Genomic DNA, 24,638 nt, shown 5'->3' with positions numbered 1-24,638 from the left:
CTCCAGGGACAGAGACCCGTCGCCCCTGGCTTCCATCCTCGGGGCCGGGACCCCTCTCCTTGGGGTTGCTGGCTTGGGAGCATTCCAGGATGTACCAGTCTCCAAGGGACTCTCTATGACCCATGTCCCTCCTCCCACAGAAGGGCCTCAGAGTTTGTCTCCAACCTATTTTTCTTATTTAAATTTGAGTCTAGTTGATTTATAGTATTGTGTTAGTTTCAGGTGTACAGCGGAGTGATTCGGTTATATATACACGCATATATATATCCACTCATTTTCAGATTCTTTTCCCATATAGGTCGTTACAGAATACTGAGTAGAGTTCCCTGAGCTGAGCAGTACGTTCCTATCGGTGGTCTATTTCATATGTAGTAGTGCCTGTATGTCAACCTCAACCCCCAGTTTACCGCATTCCACCGTAACCATGTCTGTTTCTACATCTGTGGCTACTTGTTTTGTAAATAAGTTCCTTTGCACCATCTTATTTAGAGTCCACATATAAATGACATTATATGGTATTTGTCTTTCTTTTTCTGGCTTGTTTCACTGAGTATGACAGTCTCTAGGTCTACCTATGTTATGGCAAATAGCATAAATGAGTTTCTTCGCGTGCATGAGTAATGCTCCACTGTATGTATGTATCACATCTTCGTCTGCTGACGGGCATCCAGGCTGCTCCCATGTCTTGGCTAGTATAGGCAGCGTGACAGTGAACACTTCGGGTGCACGCACCTTTTCAAGTTAGGGTTTCTCTGGAACTCTGCCCAGGAGTGGGACTGCGAGAGCACATGGTCACTCTATATTTCACTTTTTAAGGAACCTGTTCTCCACAATGGTTGCACCAATTTGCATTCCCACTAACAGTGTACCTTTCTCCAAACACACCCTCTCCAGCATTTATTGTTTGTAGATTCTTTGATGATGGTCCAACCTATTTTTAATCCCTACGCACATACCCTACACATTTTTTTTTAATTGAACTATTTGCTGCCGTCAGCACCTGTGAAAACAAGGCAGGATAAACACATTTCAAGTAGCTCCAGAAGGACTTTTATTCAGGAGAAAACGCTAAAATATGCATTTGGTTTCTCAGTGAATATTTTAGTAGAAAAGTGGATGCTTAACTGAAACGGGGTCCGAGACAGTGTGTGCACCCCCCGGGCAGCCTGCCAGGACTCGGCCTCCTTAGACGACGTTCCCCCAACCACCCCACCCCAGGATGAGCCACGGCCTCCTGGGCTCCCCGGTGGGAGCAGACCCAGGCTGACAGAGCTGCCTGGGAGCAGCGTTTCCCGTTTCTGTTCTCCTCGGCTTCTCTGACCGCCCCCTGCACAGGCTGGGGAAGGCTGGCTTCGGCCTCTGAACCCTGATTCCAGGTGAAGTGGGCTCTGGTCAGAACACACCTCCCTCTCTCGAGCCTCTGAGAGGTTTACTCCCAAGGTGGGAGAAGGCGGAGGTGCCAGAACCTGGACACCAGTGCAGCTGGTTTGTGTGACTCGGCATTTCTTACACCGGTTTTGTGAAACGCTACCGTTAGCACGTCACACACCGCTGAAGAGGGCATCCTGCTCAATGACGGCAACTTTCTTGGAGATAGAAAAGAAGCATTTTTAACTTTGTTTAATCCAGCTTCCATCATTGTTTGAGCCAGCCTCACCCCTGCCATGCACACACACAAGTGTACACACACTCACACACACACACACGGCTTGAAATACATATTAATACCATTGAACACAGTTTGAGAACATCACAATCAGTTCCAAAGACTGAATTCTGTACCAGCCACCCAGATCTATGAATTCTATACGTTCCGGGTCAAAGCAGCAATGGTGCTGAAGGCACGCACACTCGTTTTGTTGACTCTGCTCTGTTCACAACTCTTTTGGACCCTAGTTTGGAAGCCCCTTCCTAGCCTGTTGCAGCCTTGATAGCAGAGGCAACCCACACCCTACAGGCAGCTTCAGTTCCGAAACAAGGTCACTTGGCAACAAGGATCTCCTTTCCTCCTCGACAACTTCTCGCAGCTTCAAATACAGAGAAGAAGGTGGGTGAGCAAGTCGAGTCTCCCCACCCCTTCCTTCCTTCCCTCCCTCCCTTTCGTCCATCCTTCTTTTTTTCCTTCTTTTGTTGATGAAAATTCAATTAACCATCAAGTTAGGAAGAAGAAGAAAGGGAATCTTTTTCGAGCCAAATTGAGGACTATAACCCAAGAAATAGAGGCTCAGAACGCTCGGAGAACCAAGGCATAGTTGTGTGTATTTGAGACAAGAATTGTACATCATGATAACACACTGCTACTTTACACAGAGCTCACCAAGCAGCCATAGTCCAAGTAAACACATACATACAGAGCACACAGCGAGTCTCCATGGCCCTCGACAGAGCTGCGAAAGAACACTACTTTTATGAAGTTTCATTGCTAATGTCAGAAGGAAGAAAAAACTTGACCTTTATGGTTGCCCAGGCCCTCCCGTCTTTGAGGAGCTCTGGTTAACATGTAATGCGATGTACACGGCCCAAACACACACATGCACGGAATTTTATGCTTAATGTTTTTCTTGTCCTGCCTTAAAATAATAAATCTTATTTTATCACTTTCTTTCTTCTTCCCTTCTTCCCTTCCTTCCTTTCTTGTCCAGACTGGCTACCCTGAAAATATAGTGCATGTCACATTTACTCCTGTTCCATCAATTGGAATCTCCCAAACACCACAGAATTTCCAGCAAATAAATTTTTGTCGCTTTACATGATTAATTATGCATGAATGATACAAATATGGTCAAAGAAACAGTCAAAGTGGCCTGAACTTGGAATTTTTGATGAGAACATAGGACTTTGGAATACTGACGTTTTCTCCCAGAGGCTGTGACTATTTTCTCCTTTTTTCTAGGTCATACCAAAGCCTCAAGCTTCATCATCAGTTTTGGTTTTTCTCATAAATGATCCTTTTTTCTTTCTTTGAAAGTTTAGAAAAATGCTGAATCTTCACTTTCTGTTTCTCTTGTAAAATGTGAGGTGCAATCCTCAGACAACCATTGTTATCACAGAATGAGTTTTTAAAAACTCCAATTTTCTTTCTCAACTCTTTCTTGCAAATGAGCTGATATTTGAACAAACTGGGGGCCTCTGAAACACTGCCAGGCCCTGGGACTATGAGGTGGGCCCTAGGAGACGGTCACAGGGGCCCGGCCCAAGTTCCTCAAACTTCTCAGGCCAAGAACCCGGCTAATCTCGTAACACCACTGTTCCCAGCTTTTTACACATTTTCAGATTCACTTAACTGTAGCAACTTGGCCATTTTTGCTCTGAAGAGTGCTCATTTTGTAGCCAACAGGGTCCACTGTGGCTCTGTGGAAGTGTGGCGGTGTCCCTGAAAGCACATTTAACTAGTTCTCATAGAATGAGGTGCGCCAGTGAGCTCCGAGGAGAAGAGCGTGGGGACAGGTGGGGCTGGGTCTGTAGGCAGCAGAGATGGATGCGTTTGTGTAGAGGCAAGTGTCAGCAAGAGCAGATAACGTCTGGGAGGGTACAGACCACAGGCGACCTCAGGACCTGGACTCCTGGGTGAAATCTCCACCAGGTCGCCATCAGTCCACCCAACCTCTTTTCTCACAGTATATTTTATTTTTTTATTGAAGTATAGTTGCTTTACTTCCACTTCCTTCCCTGAAGTTGGGGCTTCCCTCATAGCTCAGTTGGTAAAGAATCTGCCTGCCATGCAGGAGACCCCAGTTCAATTTCTGGGTTGGGAAGATTCACTGGAGAAGGGATAGGCTACCCACTCCAGGATTCTTGGGCTTCCCTGGTGGCTCAGCTGGTAAAGAATCTGCCCGCAATATGGGAGACCTGGGTTTGATCCCTGGGTTGGGAAGATCCCCTGGAGAAGGGAAAGGCTATACCCACTCCAGTATTCTGGCCTGGAGAATTCCATGAACTGTATAGTCCATGGGGTCACAAAGAGTGGGACACAACTGAGCGACTTTCACTTCACTTTATAATTGCTTTACGATGTTGAGTTTCTGCTGCCCAGCAAAGTGACTCAGTTATATGTGTGTGTATGTGAGTCACTTCTGTCGTGTCCGACTCTGCAAGTCCATGGACTGTAGCCCGCCAGGCTCCTCTGTCCATGGGATTCTCCAGGCAAGAATACTGGAGTGGGTTACCATTTATGCATGTTTGTTAATCCCAAACTCCCTCTCCATCCGTTCCATTATTCCCTTCCTCTAACACTTTTCTGGTCATCCATTTCTAGAAGAGAAAACCTTATCCGATGGCTGAAGATGAGCCTCCAGGGGCCAGTCTGAAGCCCCTGGTGTTCCGGGTGGACGAGACCACCCCCGAGGTGGTGCAGAGTGTCCTCCTGGAGCGCGGCTGGAGCAAGTTTGACCAGCAAGAGCGGAACATGGAGGACTGGAACCTCTACTGGAGGACCTCCTCCTTCCGGATGGCCGAGCATGTCAACATCAAGCCCTGGCAGTGCCTGAACCACCACCCAGGCACCACCAGGCTCACCAGGAAGGACCTCCTAGCCAAACACCTGCGGCACATGGAAAGGCTGTATGGCACCCCGCTGTACGAGTTCCTCCCCCCAACGTTTGTCATGCCCAGCGACTACAGCAAGTTCGTGGCTGAGTACTTCAAGGAGAAGCAGGCGCTGGACGCCAAGCTCAGCTACTGGATTTGCAAGCCCGCAGAGCTCTCTCGAGGACGCGGAATCATCATTTTCAGTGACATTAAAAACCTGATCTTTGCCGACACGTGCATCATACAGAAATACATCTGCAACCCTCTACTTGTCGGGAGATACAAGTGTGACCTCCGCGTCTATGTGTGCATCACTGGCTTCAAGCCGTTGACCATCTACATTTATCAGGAAGGGCTGGTGCGCTTTGCCACAGAAAAGTTTGACCTCGGCAATCTGCAGAACAGCTATGCCCACTTGACCAACAGCAGCATCAACAGGTCGGGGGCCTCATATGAGAAGATCAAAGAGGTGGTGGGCAGCGGCTGCAAGTGGACCCTCAGCCGCTTCTTCTCGTACCTGCGGAGCTGGGACGTGGACGACCTGCTCCTCTGGCAGAAGATCAACCGCGTGGTGATTCTCACTGTGCTGGCCATCGCGCCCTCTGTGCCCTTCGCGGCCAACTGCTTCGAGCTCTTAGGATTCGACATCCTCATCGACGACAACTTGAAGCCGTGGCTGTTGGAGGTCAACTACAGCCCGGGCCTGTCCCTCAACTGTTCGGCGGACGTGTCCGTGAAGAAGAGGCTCATCCATGACACCATCGAGCTGATTCACTTACACAGTCTCAGAAACGAGCAGAAGGAAAGCTGTAGTGCTGCAAACGGAAGTCCCGGCGTCTCCCTTGCTCGGAAAGACAGAGGTCGGGGCAGCAACCTTCCTTACGAGTCCTTCTCACAACCTGGGAGCAGAAGAGCTTTCAGTAAGGACGGAACTCCTGGGGAGAAAAGGGTCACAGCGTGCCCTGAAAACCAGCACACCTGCCAGCCCCGAGAAGTGCTGAGCAGGCAGGAGGTACGTCCGCCGACGAGGGAGTCTCCCAAAGCCAAGCCGAAGGCCAGGGCCAGGCACCCAGCCCTCAAGACGCTCATCCCCCGCGTGTCGCTCATTCAGGCCCGTGGCCGGGAGAAGGGCCTCTCCCTGTGCATGCAGCCAGACAGTAGCTGGGTGCCCGGTCCCCAGACAGGCAACTTTGTTCTCATTTTTCCTTTCAACGAAGCTACTTTTGGAGCATCCAGGAACGGACTCAATGTCAGGAGGATAATTCAAGAGCTCCAGAAACTAATGCATAAGCAGTGTTCTCAAGTGGCAGAAGAGAAAATAAAAAGAAAATAGCATGACTTCTTGAAAAGCAAGAATTCCTCTGCTGGGGAAGGCAAGTGGTTCTGTGCCCACCTCAGTTACTTCCCTGGGGCTACAGCTGTCGATTTGTACATAAATATAAGAACGCACAGTAGAGCACGCTCGGGTGTGGTTCTGTTCCATCACATCACCGGTCTCTTTGCTCAAATCTCTCAGAAGAACCACACGACCCTTACCTGTACTTGGAAATGCCTTATTACAGTTATACTGTGCATTTTTAACATGAAAAAACATTGTATTTAAAAAGGTTCTTTGGTAAAAACAGTACAAGAAAGGCCAAGGGTTAGCTCTTTCTTTCTTAATAGACCATATTTTGTTCACAATTAATCTTGTGAATGATCTAACATTCATCTAGAGTGAGTTACTGAAAGCTTCCCCACAAACAGTCAAATGACTGTTCTTTATGGATCCTAGGCCCTAAATCAGACACTGTACCAAACATCTTCCCACCGGGGACGTCCATCAGCCATATTTGAAAAGCGTCCCCTCTCTGCTGGCTTTACCACTGTTGGATTACCCTCCAGCCCTGCAAAGTCCAAAACCTGCAGATTAGGCAAGTTACCATTCCTGCCCGATAGGAGAGACATAAAGCTCCAGTATTTACTGTAAACGCCGTGCTGAGGAGCCAGACACGAAGATCTCGTGCTGCGTGATTCCATATACATGAGATGCCCAGAGCTGGGAAATCCACAGAAACAGAAAGTAGGCTGGTGGTTCCCAGGAGTTGGTGGGGCGAGGAATGACAGCTAAATGACCGGGTTTCCTTTTGGGACAAAATTTTCCGGAAATGGAGCAGTGATGGTCGCACAACATGTGTGAATGTTTAGGGCCAGATAAATGTGCGGAATGTCCCTCATGGTAAGCTCCATCTTGTGCTTGTTCTACCACAATAAAAAAGTTAAAGCAGGGGAAAAAAAAGAGACAAGATTAAATTATTGAGAGTTGGGATGCATAACGCGTGATGCAAGTATCGAGAGCCAAATGCAAGGAAGTAAGGACTTGGGACTTTCCTGGCGGTCCAGCGGTTAAGACTCCACACTTGCAGTGCAGGGGACACAGACTCGATATCTGGTCAGGGAACTAAGATTTCACATGCCTCGCAGCTGGGCTTAAAAAGGAAGTGAGTAGCGTCCATTTCAAGATAACGATGACTTCCTGTCTTGGGTGCACATGGAGGAGCTTATGAAACGACCAATAACATTTTAGTACTTGACCTGGACGGTTCCGAGGAAAAGGCTAAAGGAAGGGAAAATGTTACAGCAGGGTTCGTCCCAATGCTGAGATGCATCTCTTATTCATGGCCTGATTTCAGGCATCTGTACCTTCATTGCCCCCCACCTTGTTCCAGGAAAGATTGGAAGGAGTCAAGAAGATAAGTGCATCTAGGTGGTTTCGAGCTTACATGTCGGCCAGGCTTCCCAGGCGCTGCTAGTGGCAAAGAACACTGCGCCAGCCCCGCCAGGGCAGGAGACATGAGAGGCGCGCGTCCAATCCCTGAGTCAACAAGGCGCCAGGGCAGGAGACATGAGAGGCACGCGTCCAATCCCTGAGTCAACAAGGTACCCTGGAGAAGGGAATGGCAGCCCACTCCAGTGTTCTTGCTTAGAGAATCCCATGGACAGAGGAGCCTGGCGGGCTGCAGTCCATAGGGTCACAGAGTCAGACACGACTGAAGTGACTTAGCATTCCTCAGCCAGGCTCCTGTATTACGTCTGGCAAATAAAGACAGCAGCCTTTTCCACAAATGTCCAGGTCATCTGATGAGACCAAAGCATGCAACATCCATCACTCAAAAACCAGACATCTCAGTCTCCCTCAGTGTTTGAAATGCTGGCTTCTCTATTACAAGCCAGGTTTTAACGACTCTTTAGAAGTGAACACGAATCTTACACAGGTGAGCAGAGCATGTGTTATTAACAAAAGATGCTCTTGTTTGTCGGAGAAGGCAACGGCACCCCACTCCAGTACTCTTGCCTGGAGAATCCCAGGGACGGGGGAGCCTGGTGGGCTGCCGTCTATGGGGTCGCACACAGTCGGACACGACTGAGCGACTTCACTTTCACTTTTCACTTTCATGCATTGGAGAAGGACATGGCAGCCCACTCCAGTGTTCTTGCCTGGAGAATCCCAGGGACGGGGGAGCCTGGTGAGCTGCCGTCTTTGGGGTCGCACAGAGTCGGACACGACTGACTTGACTTAGCAGCAGCAGCAGCAGCAGCAGCTCTTGTTTGTGCATTCGGAGTTTTTTGGGCTAGAATAGCCTTGGGCCATTCAAAAATCCAAAACCTGGGCTGTACGTGTCTTATAGTCAAGGGTAGGCCAATTAAACTGAAATAATAACAGACTAAGAATTTCAAAAGAGATAGGAAATGTTTTTGCTCATTTCCTAGAATTAGCATCAGGAGCACCAATGTCGGGTGGGGTGGGGGGTGGGGTATGGGAAGAGAGAACACAGCATCTTGCTCAAGTGGAACAGCAAGGCCCCAAGTCAGGAAACCGAGGAGTTTTCTAGAAATGCGTGGGCCTCCACTCCCCGAGGTGGGAGGAGGCGTGCATTTCCCTGTTCCTTCACAACGGACATCTGCAAACCTTGAGCAGAGCACGTATGTCGGGCAGGGGAGCCCCTGAAAGGTGGGAAGGAGGCAGCCCACCAAGGACCCAGGAAACCCTGCGTGGGGGATATCAGGGCTTCTTTTTGGCCTCATAGCCCCAAAACAACACACCAAAGGAGTTGGCAACTCAGAGAGGGAAGTGGACGCGGACCGAGGAGGCGCAGGCCTGCTCTCCAACCCGGGGACCAGTGACGGAGCCAACCGCAAGAACTGTCAGTCACAGAGTCCGGGAAACAGACTGGGATCTTTGGTTCTGAGAGCCCTCCGGGGCCTGGAAGAGTCTTACCGCTGAAAGGCAAGGTTCTTGGTTCTTCTTTCATTTCAAAACTGGATTGACTTGGGCTTAGAGGGAACCAGCAGAGAGGGAACAGGAAATCAGGATCAGGATCTTCTAGAAGGAATGAGGAACAAAGGGGTTTGTTCCCATGACACCGAGGTCACTCTGGGCTGTGTGGGACGCCCACCTGCCAGACTCGCCTGAGCAGAGCCTCTACGGGCCGCTCCCGCCACCTCTGGAACACAGGTGGGGAGGCCTCGGGGGCCCAGGGCTCAGAGCCCCAGGCCCGGTGCATGGCCAGTTGACCACTGCTGACGTCACGGCTGTGCGGGGTCCTCTGCCCGCCCGTCTCCTCACGCCTCGCCCTCTTCCTGTTCCCAGCCACCGTCCACCTGCAGGCTGGCTGCTGACCCAGGGGCCGTAGGGGTGGGGGAGGATGCCGGGCTGGACTTCTCAGCTCCCCTCGGGGAGGACCAGCCCGGGGGATGTTAGCTGAGCCACCCTGCCCACCCCGCTGCTCCTGAGATTCAGAGAAGCTGATGTCCCGCCCGAACAGGGAACAGTTGAAGTGCCCACCATCAGCCCTCCACCCTTCCCTGGAATCCATCAGGGGACCGCAGCAGGACCGTGTCTTGGACCGTGTAAGTGACGCTGACTCACCTGGCCGTAGAGCAGGGACACCTGTGGTCTCTCATTAGTGTGGGGAGAGGGCCTCGCGCAGAGAGGCAGGGCTCCCATGTTTCCTGAAGGGCTCCACCCTCCTCGGATGTGGAGGCCGAACCCAGGAGTCCTTCCAGACCCAGGGTGGCCGCGCTGGGCTCCGAAGGACAGCAGTGGTGACCGGGGTGAAGATGCGGCAGGTCCCAAGGGAGGGGAGTGTCCCTGGGTGGGGTGGTGGATGCTCAGGGTGGGCTGCGGTGAGCGAGAAGGGAACAGCCAGGAGGAGCAGCTGGTCCAGGGTCTCAGGAAGCCCAGAGCTTCGCTCTGAACACACACCTTTTCTTTGAGGGACACGTGGAGCTGCTGAGGGCTCCCCATGGAAGCTGGGCCTTGGGAAAGCGTGCATTCCTGAGGCAGACCCTCCCGGGCTAGCCATGGAGGGGACGGGTCTGCTGCTGACGCTCGTCCCCACCCTCACCACACTCTTGCGACGTGCAGGCCACAAGTTCAGGCAGGACGAGCTGGAGACTAGTGGGCTGCCTTTCCCAGGACCACAGAGGACCGGCCTGGGCGGGGAAGCCTGGCTCCTCCTTCAAGCCCCCGTCTGGAGCCCGTGGCTGGCTCCTACTGTTTTCCCCACATGCCTGTCATCCCTGTGCTGTGAGGCTGTCGATGCCCTTCCAGCCAACTTAGCGTGCTGCAGACTGCTGCAGGCATATGGATCTATGCATGCATGCATGCTAAGTCACTTCAGTCATGTCCGACTCTTTGCAACTCTATGACCCCCCAGACTCCTCTGTGCATGGAATTCTCCAGGCAAGAATACTGGAGTAGGTAGTCATTTCCTTCTCCAGGGGATCTTCCTGCCCAAGGTATGGAACCCGAGTCTCCTGCCTCAACAGGCAGACACTGAGCCACTAGGGAAGCCCAGATTTAAAAGTACGTTCTAGATTTTGGAAATCAGAAGGAAATGTTTTTATAAGCTTGTTATGCAGCATACCAGAACACACAGCACATCAGGCCTTCCGGGTGACCTGTCTTATTCTGACCCACGGTCTCACGTGCGTGGCTGTTGGGAAGCGTTCTGCTGGTTCAGCAGATTATCTGGTGTTTGAACACAGTTTACCCACAAAATTGTATGTTACTTTCTTCCCTGATCTCCACAACAGCCAGAAGTCCTTTAACTTGGTAGAGTGGGGTTTTGTTTTGTTTGCTTTAATGAAAATTTCCAGGATAAGCCAACTCAAAATAGTCGAAGCAATGAGTGAGTCCATTTCTGGTTTTCCCTGGTGGGGGTCAGAAGGTAAAGAACCTGCCTGCAGTGCAGGAGACCTGGGTTCAGTCCCTGGGTTGGGAAGATCCCCTGGGAATAGCAACTCACTTCAGTACTCTTGCCTGGAGAATCCCATGGACAGAGGAGCCTGGTGGGCCAGTCCATGGGGTCACATAGAGTAGGATACAGCTGAACAGCTAACACTTTCACCTTTCACTTTTTCTTTTTTCGGCTTTTCAGCAGGGGGTTGGTTTGGTCTGTTACATCTGACAAATGACCTCAGCCCGTGGTGGCTGCCTCCTGGGTGGAAAAGGCCCGATCCAGTGTGATTGCAACAGGATGCTTTGATTTTCAAGTCAAAGCCAAGACCACACATTGCTCTTGAGTTACTTCAAAAAGCCTCACCCAACCACTGAGGCTACCGTGGTGTGGGCACCAGAGACTTTAGGACCGAAATGATCACAGGCACTAACAGATGATACTTCACTTCTGTCGCATGAAGACATGGGCACCTACAAACACCTCGTCATAAGATTTTTCAGTAAATTATTCCTTTCTTGTATTTGGGGACTCTCTATTTTAGTATAAAAATCAGTTAAATGCCAGTTTGTGTCTTATTTTCTAGGCCGCCTACTAAACAATAAAAGGGGCAACTGCCATTGCCTTGACTGTGAGATTTAAAAATGCAGAGTTTCAGGAGGTGGCTTACCACCCACACAGCGGTGGGCATGAGGCCAGGTCACTCAGACCCTGGGTCGGGCTCTCTGTGGGTTCTCCTGTAGTGGCGTGAACTGGTGCCCTGAGGAAAATGGACGGGATGGTCAGGCTAAGCTGGTGTAATTCAGGAGGAGAGGACCAGGGGCCAGCTGCAGGCCGAGGTGGAGGCGCCCAGGGCCCAGGGAAGGCTGCCCGTCACGTGTAGAGCTGGTTCTTGTGATGCGCAGAGAGAAAGGGGTCTGGCCGGGGCCCTGGAGTCATTGTTGGGGAGCTTCCTGTTCTCTGGCTGCTCTAGGGTTGATGCAGCCGCCTTTCCTAAGGAGGAGCCCGGGACCAGGCTGTCTCTTCCTTTATAATTTCTGGATGACTTGGGTAGTCCTCAAGTTTTACATGATTTTTCATCATTTAGGGCCACAAATATTAGTTGTTTGTTTTAGCAAATAATGTAGTTGGAAGGTTACACATAAGTTGGAAGTTCACAAGTAATGTTGGAAGTTCACAGGTAAGGTTGGAAGGTCAAGGTGATGTTGGAAGGTCAAGGTGATATTGGAAGGTAAGGCTAGTTTTGAAGGAGAAGCTACTTCCTGTCCAGGATGATGTTTCCAGCCTCATCCCTAACCTTGACCCTCCCAGAGGCATCCTTGGTCTCCTGGTGGCCGTCATGGTACACGGTCTTGGTGGTGCCGTCGGGGTACTCCCTCCTCTTGAACTGGGCCGTGTGGATCTCCCGCTGACCGTTGCTGAGCATGATGGTCTTGTCACCATTCCTGGTGGAGAGAACAACCTTGTCAGTGGCCAGCACTTCCCGTGGGGAACCCGTGAGGCCAAGGGATGTGACCACCCAGGTCTGCACACCTCACCCCCAGATCTTGGTAGACAGGGGTACAGATGCCGCCAGGGTGGGAGCAGGGCAGGCACCTGCAGAGTCAGGGTATAGACAGGAGCTGAGCGGGGCGCAGGGCAGCCTGGGGAGAGCTCAGGAGAGGCCGGGGTCACGGGCCTGTTCGGGCAGAGCTGCTTGCGGGGCACCGGAAGGTAGCTCTGAGGGAGGAAGGAGAGCCCGCAGGGCTCCACCCGGAGAGCAGGGACCTGAGGCAGAATCACATGGGAGGGGGAGGGACCTGAGGCAGAATCACCCGGGGAGCAGGGACCTGAGGTAGAATTACACAGGGATTGGCAGGAACCTGAGGCAGAATCACCCGGGGAGCTGCAGGGACCTGAGGCGGAATCACCCAGGGAGCGGGGACCTGGGGAGGGGCAGGGACCTGAGGTGGAATTACCCGGGGAGCAGGAACCTGAGGCGGAACCACCCGGGAGCGGCAGGGACCTGAGGCGGAATCACCCGGGAGCAGGGGCCTGAGGTGGAACCACCCGGGAGCGGCAGGCACCTCACGTGAGCACAGTGGCTCCGGCGGTGATGCCGACACTTGAGGCTTCCCTGACAGGAGGGGGAGCCCGCGGGGCCGCAGCCCACGGAGGCCGGGGCCCCTGCACTGTGGGGAGGGGCGCTCGGGGCCCGAGAGTCGGCTGGGCGGCGGGGTGTAGGGTCTGCCTGCTCATCCCCGTCGGGAGGGCTGCTGCAGGCTAGGGCTGCCACGCAACGCGGCCTCAGTGGGCACACGCCACACGCCGGGGATTATGTTTAGGGCTGCTATTCAGTCATGACCAACGTCAGCGAAGGAAACACTTAAAAATGCGTATCTATGGAGTGGGAGGTGGGAGGGAGCTTCAGGAGGGAGGGCGCATAGGTACACCTAAGGCTGATTCGAGCTGAAGCATGGCAGAAACCTACACAGTGCTGTGAAGCAACTCTCCTCCAATTAAAAAGTAATATTTTCTAAAAATGAGTGTTTAGATCCATGTTCGCTATGAAATCAATCAGATCAAGGTTATAAGACCAAACCTCTAGGGTCAACGACGTTTTCTATTATACAAAACTGCAACGTTTACAAAAATTAAATTAATCCAGAGAATTGACAAGTGCACAAACCACAAATTCTGGAGACTTCCGGCTGACATCGCCTGTCCCGGTACCAACCTTTCCACACTAACAATGGTCCCATCTGGAAATACAGTCTCCTCACGTCCATCCTTCAGACGCTGCACCGTCCCATCTGGAAACACGATTTCCTTTGAGCCGTCAGGGCAGACTTTTTCTGAAGAATACAGGTTAAGTCAACAGATCTTCATAACTAGAACATTTGTTGCATTATTTAGCCGTACAAACATATTTTACACTGATCCGCTCCAAGAGGACTAGTATTCAAGATGTTCTTGTAGCCTACTCTCTCATATTTTATTTATATTTGAATATCTTGCTCCAGGCAGGCCCATCTCCCTGGTCTCATTAAAATACATAATTTATATTCTCCCAACTTCACTCAAATTATCTCCCTAATTAAAATCTTTCTTTCCTTCCATATGCTCTCTGGCTCCCTAAATCCTGCCTTTCAAGACCGTCGTCACTCATCCCACAGCAAGTGGACCTTGGAAGGCCTTGGACCCTCGGTATGGTAGAGTTCAGTCACTGTTTCCTGTTGACTTGAGGGCTCACGCCAGATGGTGAATGTTCGAGGGGAGAGAGATGTGGAAAAGCATCGGACTGGAATTCCAGAAGAAGAAGGAAAGAGCACAGAGGAATGCAGATACGATCAAAGATAGTGACTGAATTTCCCAGACTGGATGCAAAAATGTGGCTCCACAGATCTAAGAGGTCCAGCTTATTCCAAGCAGAATAAATGAAAAGAAATCCAAGGAGCATGTTACGGCTTGACCTGTCCCCTACCCCAGAGTTCCTGTATTGATGTCCTGGCCCCAGCACCTCAGAACATGGCCTTATTAGGACATGCAATTAGTCAAGATGACGTCATGCTGGAGCAGGGTGAGCCCTGCCCCAACAGGACTGGTCATAGGAACAGAAGTCTTCATGGTCAGAGGGGCACTGATCTTAATACATGCAGCTTATCCCCAAGGGGAATGGAAAGTATAAACAATGGATGTGTATGTTTGCATGTATACACACATGCACAGAGAGAATGCTACAGCAGATGTGGCAACAGGTAAAACTTGGTGAATCTGAGTAAAGAGCATATAGGAAGCTTACGTCAAAATAAATATATATTTTTTAATTTAGGGCAAACAAAAAATAAAGGGGCTGAGTAAGAGTTAAAGAGTTTGCTCTAATGGATAAATACAGAAGGCAGAGCCCAACAGAGTTCACATTTCTCTCAAGCTCACATAGAATCAGGACATTTAAATAGGAGTCGAACAGAAGAAATGAGTCATACATAGAAGTCATACTCCTATGGTGGTGGTGGTTTAGTTACTAAGTCGTGTCCAACTCTTGCGACCCCATGGACTGTAGCCTGCCAGGCTCCTCGGTCCATGGGATTCTCCAGGCAAGAATACTGGAGTGGATTGCCATTTCCTTCTCCAGGGGATCTTTCTGACCCAGGAATCGAACCCAGGTCTCCTGGATTGCAGGCAGATTCTTTACCGACTGAGCTACCAGGGAGGCCCTCCTATAAAGAAAACTAAATCAGCAAAGATAAAATAGAGGGAAAAGTCTCAGACTGAGATTCATGTCCAGGATCACACACACCCGATAGAAATATTTCATCCCACCAGGATCCTCTGTCTTACTACCCTCAACAGAACACGAGGTTCTCTGCCCCCAGTCAGTACCCATAACCAGCTGTTCCTGACACACCCTTCTGGGGTGACTAGCCATATTTCCCAGAGAGAAAAAGAGTGACCACCTAAATGTGGGAGACTAGGCAAGGGAACGCACTGGGGTTGTTTGCATGATAGTCAGCGAGCCTACACTGAGGGTGGTTTGGTTCTGTGGGTTACAAACTCAGAGAGATGGGCTCCCTGTCTTAGAGAGGGAAGGACGCCTTGGTTTGGTATCATTTCAACATCTTTGTTTTGAAAAGCTGAGGGCAGTACTAACCCACCTCCAATTATGTGTAGGGAACAACAGGATTTTAAACACTTGACAAATAGGAAATAACTTTTTGGTTGGAAAGTATAAAGACAAAGCAATGAACCTCTTGAATTAAACAGGTAAACTGTCACTGGCTCATTCATCAGGGACCCTGGTCCTTCAGTGCAGACATTGGTGGGTACTCACAAACTGGATCTACGGTCCCGGTGACCACCGAGAGCATGTTGTAATTCCACTCTCTCTCAGGACAGCTGTGAAACCATGAACAGTGGTCAGGAAGGATATTAAATGATGGCACATGGGAAGTGTCCAACCCAGAGGGGGATCTATTTTCAAGTCGGTCCCAGATCAGGAAGTGACACTTTGTGCAAAGAAGTCGAGATGGTGACCACAAGTCTGGCCCTCCTTCTATGGCAGCTCTGGAGACAGTCAGCCCCATAATGGGGTGGAGGCTAACCGCTGCAGGAAAGCCCTTCCAGGGAAAATCTTTTGGAAATCTACAAAGTTCAGCGCAGGATCAGGACTTTGTCAGTTTCAACAGCAAGAGCACGAACTCAAGAAGGTGGAAATGTCCATTTCACACACAGCCTCAGTAGCTACAGGCGGCAAGAAAGACCTTGGGGGTGCAATCTGTACACTCTCTTAAAAATCCACTCCAGAGGCAAAATTCTCAAAGTTCTGGCTGTAATGCTGATGTTGGTTGTTCAATTGCTCAGTTGTGACCCACTCTTTGTGATCCCATGGACTCCAGCATGCCAGGCTTCCCTGTCCTTCACCATCTCCCGGAGCTTGCAGATGGTGGACATGATGCTAAATGGGAGGTCTGTCCACTAGCTAGTACCATTTAGAGAGCCCAGTCCTCTGAGGATATTCAAATCACTAAATGGAAAATATAGGGATTCCAAACAATGAAGATCACAATAAACTGTGGAAAATTCTGAAAGAGATGGGAATACCAGACCACCTGATCTGCCTCTTAAGAAATTTGTATGCAGCTCAGGAAGCAACTGGACATGGAACAACAGACTGGTTCCAAATAGGAAAAGGAGTTCGTCAAGGCTGTATATTGTCACCCTGTTTATTTAACTTACATGCAGAGTACATCATGAGAAACGCTGGACTGGAAGAAACACAAGCTGGAATCAAGATTGCCAGGAGAAATATCAATAACCTCAGATATGCAGATGACACCACCCTTATGGCAGAAAGTGAAGAGGAACTCAAAAGCCTCTTGATGAAAGAGAAAGTGGAGAGTGAAAAAGTTGCCTTAAAGCTCAACATTCAGAAAACAAAGATCATGGCATCCGGTCCCATCACTTCATGGCAAATAGATGGGGAAACAGTGGAAACAGTGTCAGACTTTATTTTTGGGGCTCCAAAATCACTACAGATGGTGACTGCAGCCATGAAGTTAAAAGACGCTTACTCCTTGGAAGGAAAGTTATGACCAACCTAGATAGCATATTCAAAAGCAGAGACATTACTTTGCCAACAAAGGTCCGTCTAGTCAAGGCTATGGTTTTTCCTGTGGTCATGTATGGATGTGAGAATTGGACTGTGAAGAAGCCTGAGCGCTGAAGAATTGATGCTTTTGAACTGTGGTGTTGGAGAAGACTCTTGAGTGTTCTCAATCCCTTGGACTGCAAGGAGCTCCAGCCAGTCCATTCTGAAGGAGATCAGTCCTGGGATTTCTTTGGAAGGAATGATGCTAAAGCTGAAACTTCAGTATTTTGGCCTCCTCATGCAAAGAGTTGACTCATTGGAAAAGACTCTGATGCTGGGAGGGATTGGGGGCAGGAGGAGAAGGGGACAACAGAGGATGAGATGGCTGGATGGCATCACTGACTCGATGGACATGAGTCTGAGTGAACTCCGGGAGTTGGTGATGGACAGGGAGGCCTGGCGTGCTTCGATTCATGGGGTCGCAAAGAGTCAGACACGACTGAGCGACTGAACTGAACTGAACTGAAATAATGAACGATAAAATTAGAACATCATAAGTGAAGCAAATTCATAAGGCCAGATAGCTCAGGTTTTAATCCGAGCTTTGCATTCCAGAGTCTACGTAAACTTGGGAAAAGAATTTGACCTTTTAAGAGGGTGAAGGTGCAAAGCTAAGCGTCAGGCCCTGTGGCTGGTGACTTTGCTCCTGATACTTGACAGGCCCAGGCAGAAAAGCTGACTGCAAGCCCACTGACTTAAAGCCCTCAAACTCATGTCCACTGAGTCCGTGATGCCACTACCCCACCATAGTTTGACCTCAGGCCAAACTACAGGGAGGGAACACAGCCCCACCCATCAGCAGAAAATTGGATTAAAGATTTACTGAGCATGGCCTTACCCACCAGAGCAAGACCCAGTTCACCCCACAGCCAGTCCCTTCCATCGGGAAGCTTCCACAAGGTCTGATGCTTATCCATCAGAGGGGAGACAGAATGAAAACCACAATCACAGAAAACGAACCAAACTGATCATATGGACCACAGCCTTGTCTAACTCAGTGAAACTATGAGCCATGCCATGTAGGGCCACCCAAGATGGACAGGTCTAGAGGAGGGTTCTGACAAAGTGTGGCCCACTGGGAATGGCAAACCACTTCAGCATTCTTGCCTTGAGAACCCCAGGAACAGTATGAAAAGGGCTTTTATTAAGTGAGTTAATTGCTGAGTCATTTGGCCAACATCTGCCACGGAGAATTTGCTCTAAAAGCACCCACAGCTGGTAGAGTTACCCTTTCCCCAGACAGCGCCCTGCGCATCTCCTGCCCACGGCCAGCACCTCTCCCCAGAGGTGCTCGCGGCGTCACTCACCTGTCTGTCTGTTGGGAACACGCCCGACTTCCAGAGGGCAGCGATGTGCCGTGCGTGCTCTCCCAGCCCCAGCAGAGTGTGTCTGCAAGCACCAGAAACACACCTGTGTTGGGATGCTGTGCAGGGGTCACTCTGAGCCTGGGCTTAATCTGTGAATCTAGTGCAGTGCTTCCTGCACGGGGAGGCCTGAGTTGTGTGTGGGAAGGGAAGCAGGGCTTTGGAAGAGGAGCTGGACATCAAAGCCCCCAAAATGGAGGCAACTGGGATGCCTGGTTAGTCCGGGTGATCACTGGACTGAGAGGTAGCCCTCAGCCCTTCACCCGGATAGGTTCTGGAACCTGGACCCTGCCAAGCTAGGCAGCCTTGGGGGATCTGTAGCTATCTAGACCCCCTATCACACTCACTGCAGTGAGTGTGAGCTGTGATCCCTGCCACCGAGAACCTCACTGCCCAGCTCCGGATAACACACGAGCTCCTCTATGGTCATCCGTCCACACATCTCTGCCTTTTTAACAGGTCCCGTGATTGTGAGATTCTGAGTTATAATGACTCCTTTGGTTTCCGATCAAGTGGAGAAGGACCAGGTGGGAAAGTGCAAGAGAGGAGGATTTGTTTTCAAAGTATTTTGTTTTCATTCCAAATGGGTGGATTTGTTTTCAAAGTGAGAACTTGGGAGGAAGAAATCTCAGTCTACTCCAAGCTCTGAGGGTCAGTCAGTTGGTGCCGGCCATCCTGAGCATCCCTGCTCGTCAGGAATAGAGGCTGAGAGAATGAACACGTGGAGAGAACTGTTTAAGTAAAGTTGAATTATTTGGAAAACTGTGCTCCCGAGGTTCAAGGGACTGCAGTGCTTTCTTGTTTTAAAGCCAGTCTTCTCACGCGGATTGTCTGTCCCAAAGTGAGCGGAAGCAGAGAGAAGGCTTATTTGTCCAGCATCGCAGTAATTATGAAGTCCAACCAACTTTCAGAGGCCAGGTCTCCCTGGAGACCGGAGGGAGGCAGGAAGAGAGCAGTGTCCGCCCAGCAGGGGTCCTGGGGGCACCGTCTCCCGCCCCCCATGACTTCCCCGTGACCACACAGCAAGCCGATCAGGACGGGAGCATCTCCCTCCCAGGACACCCGGGGCCCGTCCTCCCCAGCAGCTTGTCTTCGCCGTCCACACCTGTCATCTACTTGGAGCATCTGCACTCATCCTTGGTCTCTGCATCTGTACACCATCCTGAGTCTGGCTAAGAAACAACTATTTGTTGCCCCAGCGTCAGGGAAACCCAGGGTTCAAAGTGTGAAGGGTTGGGTAGGTTACAAGATCAATACGATATCGCTGTGATATAATGAGAGGCCACCTTCCAAACAGGTTCTTCCAGACTCTCCTGTTTGCATTAGTTTGCAAAAAAAAAAAAAAAAAAAAAAGGACGTGTGGGTTAGCTCAGGTCCATGAGAGCTCATATGGCAGTGAAACATTTCACTCCAATATTCACCCTCAGAAAGGGTCAGAGGCTTTAGCTGGAGTGAAAACACAGAGCCATCAGCTGACCTCTCTAATTAAAACCAATAAAACAAGAGGGAAACGGCAGAGATGAGCTCTGCAGCCCTTCAGGACTCCCAGGGCCCTGAGCCCTACCTCTTAACCCCTAAGCCTGGTTAAAAAAAAAAAAAAAAGTCAAGTTGAGTATTTAAAGAAGCCTTAAGAAATGTGTCAAACAGAGTTTGGTGATGTTTTAGTGCTAAAAGACAGTTATTAGTCTACTACTCTCAGAACCAAGTTAAATCCCAAATTATCTGGACAATTGCCTTTCTGGAGAAGTTCCTGTAAAACCTCCAGATTCTGCTGAATCTCTTCCCCCAAATACGATAACTTAACACAACCCAGACATCAGTTCGTCCCATGAGCCCCGGTCAACGCTGACCCGTGCTCCCTCCAAACACGTCACGTGCCTCTACTGGTTATAACCAGAGTTCACACCTGTCAGTGACTGCGTGCTCGATCTGCATCAAGCAATACGGGCCTGGTGTGAATTTAGTCTGTTTAATGACCTGTAGCGGATTTTCCCAGACTGGGCACAGCCGACAGTCTGGGCCAGGCCGTCCTTTGTTGTGTGTGTAGGAATGGAAGGGGGCGTCCTGTATATGCTGTAGGAAGTTGACTGCGCCCATGGCCTCCACCCTCTGGATGCCAACAGCCCCCCCACCACTCCAGTCGTGACAGCCAAGAGCGTCCCCTAGCATTGCAAACGTTCCCAGGGGCCAGTTGAGAAGCACTGATCTGTTAAACAAGTGTGCCCTGATTTTCAGACGCGGAAACTGAGGGCTCAGGAGATCAGTTCATTTCCCATGTTCACGATCATGGTCACTGAGAGTGATCCTGTCCCAGGCCCCTGTGGCTCCAAGGCCCAGACTTCCTACTTCACCCAGCACCCAGCACCCAAAGACCAGCACTGAGCACCTAGGACCCAACACCCAGCGCCTAGCACCCAAAGACCAGCACCAAGCACCTAGCACTCAACACCCAGTGCCTAGCACCTAGAGACCAGCACCCAGTGCCCAGCACCTAGCACCCAGCTATGGGGAGACTGGCTCCTTCTCCTACCAGACTGTGCCAAAGCCATTCAACTGAAGAAAAGAGAAACCACCTCCTTCCCTTTGACCTCCAGCTTATACTAGGCCTGAGTTCCTGGCTCTGCCTGTCTGCTGCAGAGCTAATGCTGATTCTATAACTAAGGCACCTCTCAAGGGTTCGCTACTGAGCGGCAGCACAGGCTACGCCCTGTGTCCCTCGCTCTTCATCACCATCCATCCAGTGAAGCTCAGTTACAGAGGCTTAGAGGGCTGACCAGTCCCTGGATGACTGAGTGAGAACTCACGGCCGGTATGGGGCTGGCGGCTACTCCCTCTCTGGTGTGGAATCCCGAGCTTCCCATTGACTTGAGCATCTCAAGAGCACCCAGTAGGCAGAAGAGCACCCCCAATGAAAGCCTGGCACCTGCCCATTTTCTAGCTTCATCCTTGAGCCCCTGAGGAAGAGGGTGACGATGAACAGAAACTTTCCTAATAACCGGGTGGGGGTTGATTTTTTAAGACCAGCGTGTAGCTGTGCACACCCGTCTGGAGTCTGGTGGGCTCTCCGTCACGTCCCAATTGGAACATCGTGGGTGGTGGTCTTGTCAGCACATACATCCTTCTCGGTGCCTTTTGAGAAAGTGTCCATTTTACAACTGTTGCTGAGTGCCTGTTCCCCCTTGATGGAAACACAAGGGTTCTGAGATGGAAAATTACTTAAAGGCTCACTACTGCGGTTTCATGATCTTTCCTTCTGTTCAGAATTGTTATAAGCCTACTGCCACCATAGACACCAACCGTGACATTTCTGTGAATAAGTCTCACTAAACTCATCAGCGCCAAATCAGCCTGAATTTGGTTATGAGTAAAAAATGATATGATTTGCCTTACAAATATCTGTTTTCCTTAAGGCCATGTTATGTAAACATGCCTCGATTATCAAATTATTAAGTATCAGTCTAGATAAAATCCCCAGGAGGAGGGCATCGCAATCCACTCCAGTATTCTTGCCTGGAGAATTCCATGGACAGAGGAGCTTGGAAGGCTACAGTCCATAGGGTTGCAAAGAATCAGACACGACTGATCAACTGAGTGTGAGCACATGCGCACGTGCGCGCGCACACACACACACACACTAGCTAATTCGTAGTCATTGAGTTTGGTAAATTTGGAAATCCTAGGCCATGTAAATAGAGTAATTACTCTTTAAAAATTTTCCTACATTAAACAAAAAAAGAAAAAAATAATAACGTTTAAATGAACTCAGGCTGTTACGGCAAGTAGCATTCCCTCCTGTTCATTCTTGCAAAGGTTTTATCTGTTTATAAGAATGTATGTCTGTGCGTGTGTGTGTGTGTTAGTCGCTCAGTCGTGTCCAACTCTTTGCAGCCCCATGGACTGCAGCTGGCCAGTCTCCTCTGTCCATGGGGTTTCCCAGGCAAGAATACTGGAGTGGGTAGCCATTCCCTCCTCCAGGGGATCTTCCTGATCCTAAAGAGCGTAGGTCCATCTTCACCTAGGCCAGAGGTAATTCAACAGGCAAGAATGAGGATGATTCTGAGCTTGCCACAGGCCAAAACACTGTCAGCTGAATATGGATCTGGGCAATCATTTGGGCATCAGTGAATATTTATGAGATATTATGGTTCTTACGGGATGTCTGGGTCTGCAGCTGTGGCCATACTGTTCCACCCGCTTCCTGAGATCCCTGCCCCCCAACAACACCCACCCCTGCCCTCTATATGGACATGACCTTCAGGAACTGAGACTCTTCTCAAGGGTTGAAATGTGCAGCAAGGAGACACTCCAGGCAATATGAGACAAATCACGTTTAAATCCGTTTTGCTCTGGGAAGTGTGTGGCTTTGTTTAGTGGAAGCAGACTGTCAGCACAGGAGCTGGGCCCGGGAAGACGGACAGCAGCACCACCACGTACCTTGTCCTTGGGGTGCTGGCCCTCCCCCTCCTCCTCCTGTTTCATCTTGGTGTCCTCATGCTGGGATGCATCTGGGGGCAACTCTGGTTCTACAGGAAGGTTCTGTGGAGAGAGCGTCACATTGTCTGAGGAGACCGTGGTTAGGACATCTGCCACCGCACCTCACTGGCCCAGCTCCATGGCCCATCCAGGGCCGTGTTCTGGGCTTCTGTGAAGGCGCACGCCCCCAGCGCCCCTGTTCTGGGCCAGGGTGGCCGAGGGACAGCACGGCAGGTAATGGCAAACCTCCGATGGAGACGTCGCCCCACGCAGAGCTGCAGGGATCTTTCTGAGGCGTTGCAGTGAGCCCGTGAGGGAGGGCCCAAAGTCAAGTAAAAGCACCTTACTTATGACGTCAGAAAGGGAAGAACAGAATGTGGGCTGTTCTTGGGAGAAGGGAAGGGAAGTTATCTCTCACAGCTCCCTACTTCTACACCATGTTGCTACACCTGGGCTCCCCAGGTGGCTTAGACGGTAAAGAATCTGCCTGCAACACAGGAGGCATGGGTTCAATCCCTGGATCGGGAAGATCCCCTGGAGGAGGAAATGGCAACATACTCCAGTATTCTTGCCTGGAGAATTCCATGGAGAGGAGCCTGGGGGGCTATAGTCCAGAGGGTCACAAAGAATCAGACATGACACAGAGACTAAACAGCAACAGCAACTTTTACACCATAAATACGTTCAAGCCCGAATTTCCTTCCATGAAGAAAATTATAAATTCTTAAAGAGATGCGATTACCAGACCACCTGACCTGCCTCCTGAGAAATCTGTATGCAAGTCAAGAAGAAACAGTTAGAACTGGACATGTAATAAAAGACTGGTTCCAAATTGGGAAAGGAGTATGTAAGGCTGTATATTGTCACCCTGCTTATTTAACTCATATGCAGAGTACATCATGCGAAATGCCTGGCTGGAAGAAGCACAAGCTGGAATCAAGATTGCTGGGAGAAATATCAATAACCTCAGATACGCAGATGACACCACCCTTATGGCAGAAAGTGAAGAGGAACTGAAGTGCCTCTTGATGAAAGTGAAAGAGGAGAGTGAAAAAGCTGGCTTAAAGCTCAACATTCAGAAAACTAAGATCGTGGCATCCAGTCTCATCACTTCATGGCAAATAGGGGGGAAAGAATGGCTGACTTTATTGTTTTGGGCTCCAAAATCACTGCAGATGGTGACTGCAGCCATGAAATTAAAAGACACCTAATCCTTGGAAGAAAAGTTATGACCAACCTAGACAGCATGTTAAAAAGCAGGGATATTACTTTACCAACAAAAGTCCATCTAGTTAAAGCTATGGTTTTTCCAGTAGTCATGTATGGATGTAAGATTTGGACTATAAAGAAACCTGAGTGCCAAATAATTGATGCTTTTGAACTGTGGTGCTGGAGAAGACTCTTGAGAGTCCCTTGGACTGCAAGGAGATCCAACCAGTCCATCCTAAAGAAAATCAATCCTGAATATTAATTGGAAGGACTGATGCTGAAGCTAAAACTCCAATACTTTGGCCACCTGATGTGAAGAACTGACTCACTGGAAAAGACCCTGATCTGGGAAAGATTGAAGGTGGGAGGAGAAGGGGACAGAGGATGAGATGGTTGGATGGCATCACTGACTCAATGGACATGACTGTGAATAAACTCCAGGAGTTGGTGATGGACAGGGAGGTCTGGCATGCTGCAGTCCATAGGGTCACAAAGAGTTGGACACAACTGAACTACTGAACTGAATAATACTACTGATTCTTGTTTTAAATACAGTATATAATAAACAGATTGCTAGCTAGCAGTTGGAGGTAATTATGCTATATTTGCCTTTGATTTTTACTATTAATAGTTTTGGTTAAAAATTATAAGTCAAACTATTATAATATAAAGCTTCAATTTGAGAACTCAAGTGATAGAAAATTCTCTCTCTTATTT

At 49.9% G+C, this 24,638-nt stretch overlaps 1 protein-coding gene and 1 long non-coding RNA gene across 2 annotated transcripts; one reads left to right on the top strand and one right to left on the bottom strand.

Moving 5' to 3' along the window:
• Window positions 1–4,264: 4,264 nt before the first annotated feature.
• On the top strand, window positions 4,265–5,979 carry TTLL2 (tubulin tyrosine ligase like 2). Its single transcript, XM_055534721.1, has one exon. It carries the CDS (start codon window positions 4,274–4,276, stop codon window positions 5,858–5,860), a length of 1,587 nt encoding a protein of 528 aa, XP_055390696.1. The 5' UTR covers window positions 4,265–4,273; the 3' UTR covers window positions 5,861–5,979.
• A 5,896-nt stretch (window positions 5,980–11,875) lies between these two features.
• Window positions 11,876–14,240, bottom strand: LOC129619509 (uncharacterized). Its single transcript, XR_008697918.1, has 3 exons — window positions 14,212–14,240; window positions 13,465–13,582; window positions 11,876–12,193 (listed from the first exon to the last, which is right to left on the bottom strand). It is a non-coding gene; the product is annotated as an uncharacterized LOC129619509 (long non-coding RNA).
• Between the last annotated feature and the right edge of the window lie 10,398 nt (window positions 14,241–24,638).

This window comes from Bubalus kerabau, chromosome 9 (assembly GCF_029407905.1).
Source record: "Bubalus kerabau isolate K-KA32 ecotype Philippines breed swamp buffalo chromosome 9, PCC_UOA_SB_1v2, whole genome shotgun sequence".
Taxonomy (NCBI): Eukaryota; Metazoa; Chordata; class Mammalia; order Artiodactyla; family Bovidae; genus Bubalus; species Bubalus kerabau.
Note: the sequence above shows the minus strand (reverse complement) of the source record. Positions and strands in the feature narration are given on the sequence as shown.

Excerpts from the sequence above, each read along its gene's own strand:
- TTLL2 (XM_055534721.1), top strand. The coding sequence starts at position 4,274 with ATGGCTGAAGATGAGCCTCCAGGGGCCAGTCTGAAGCCCCTGGTGTTC.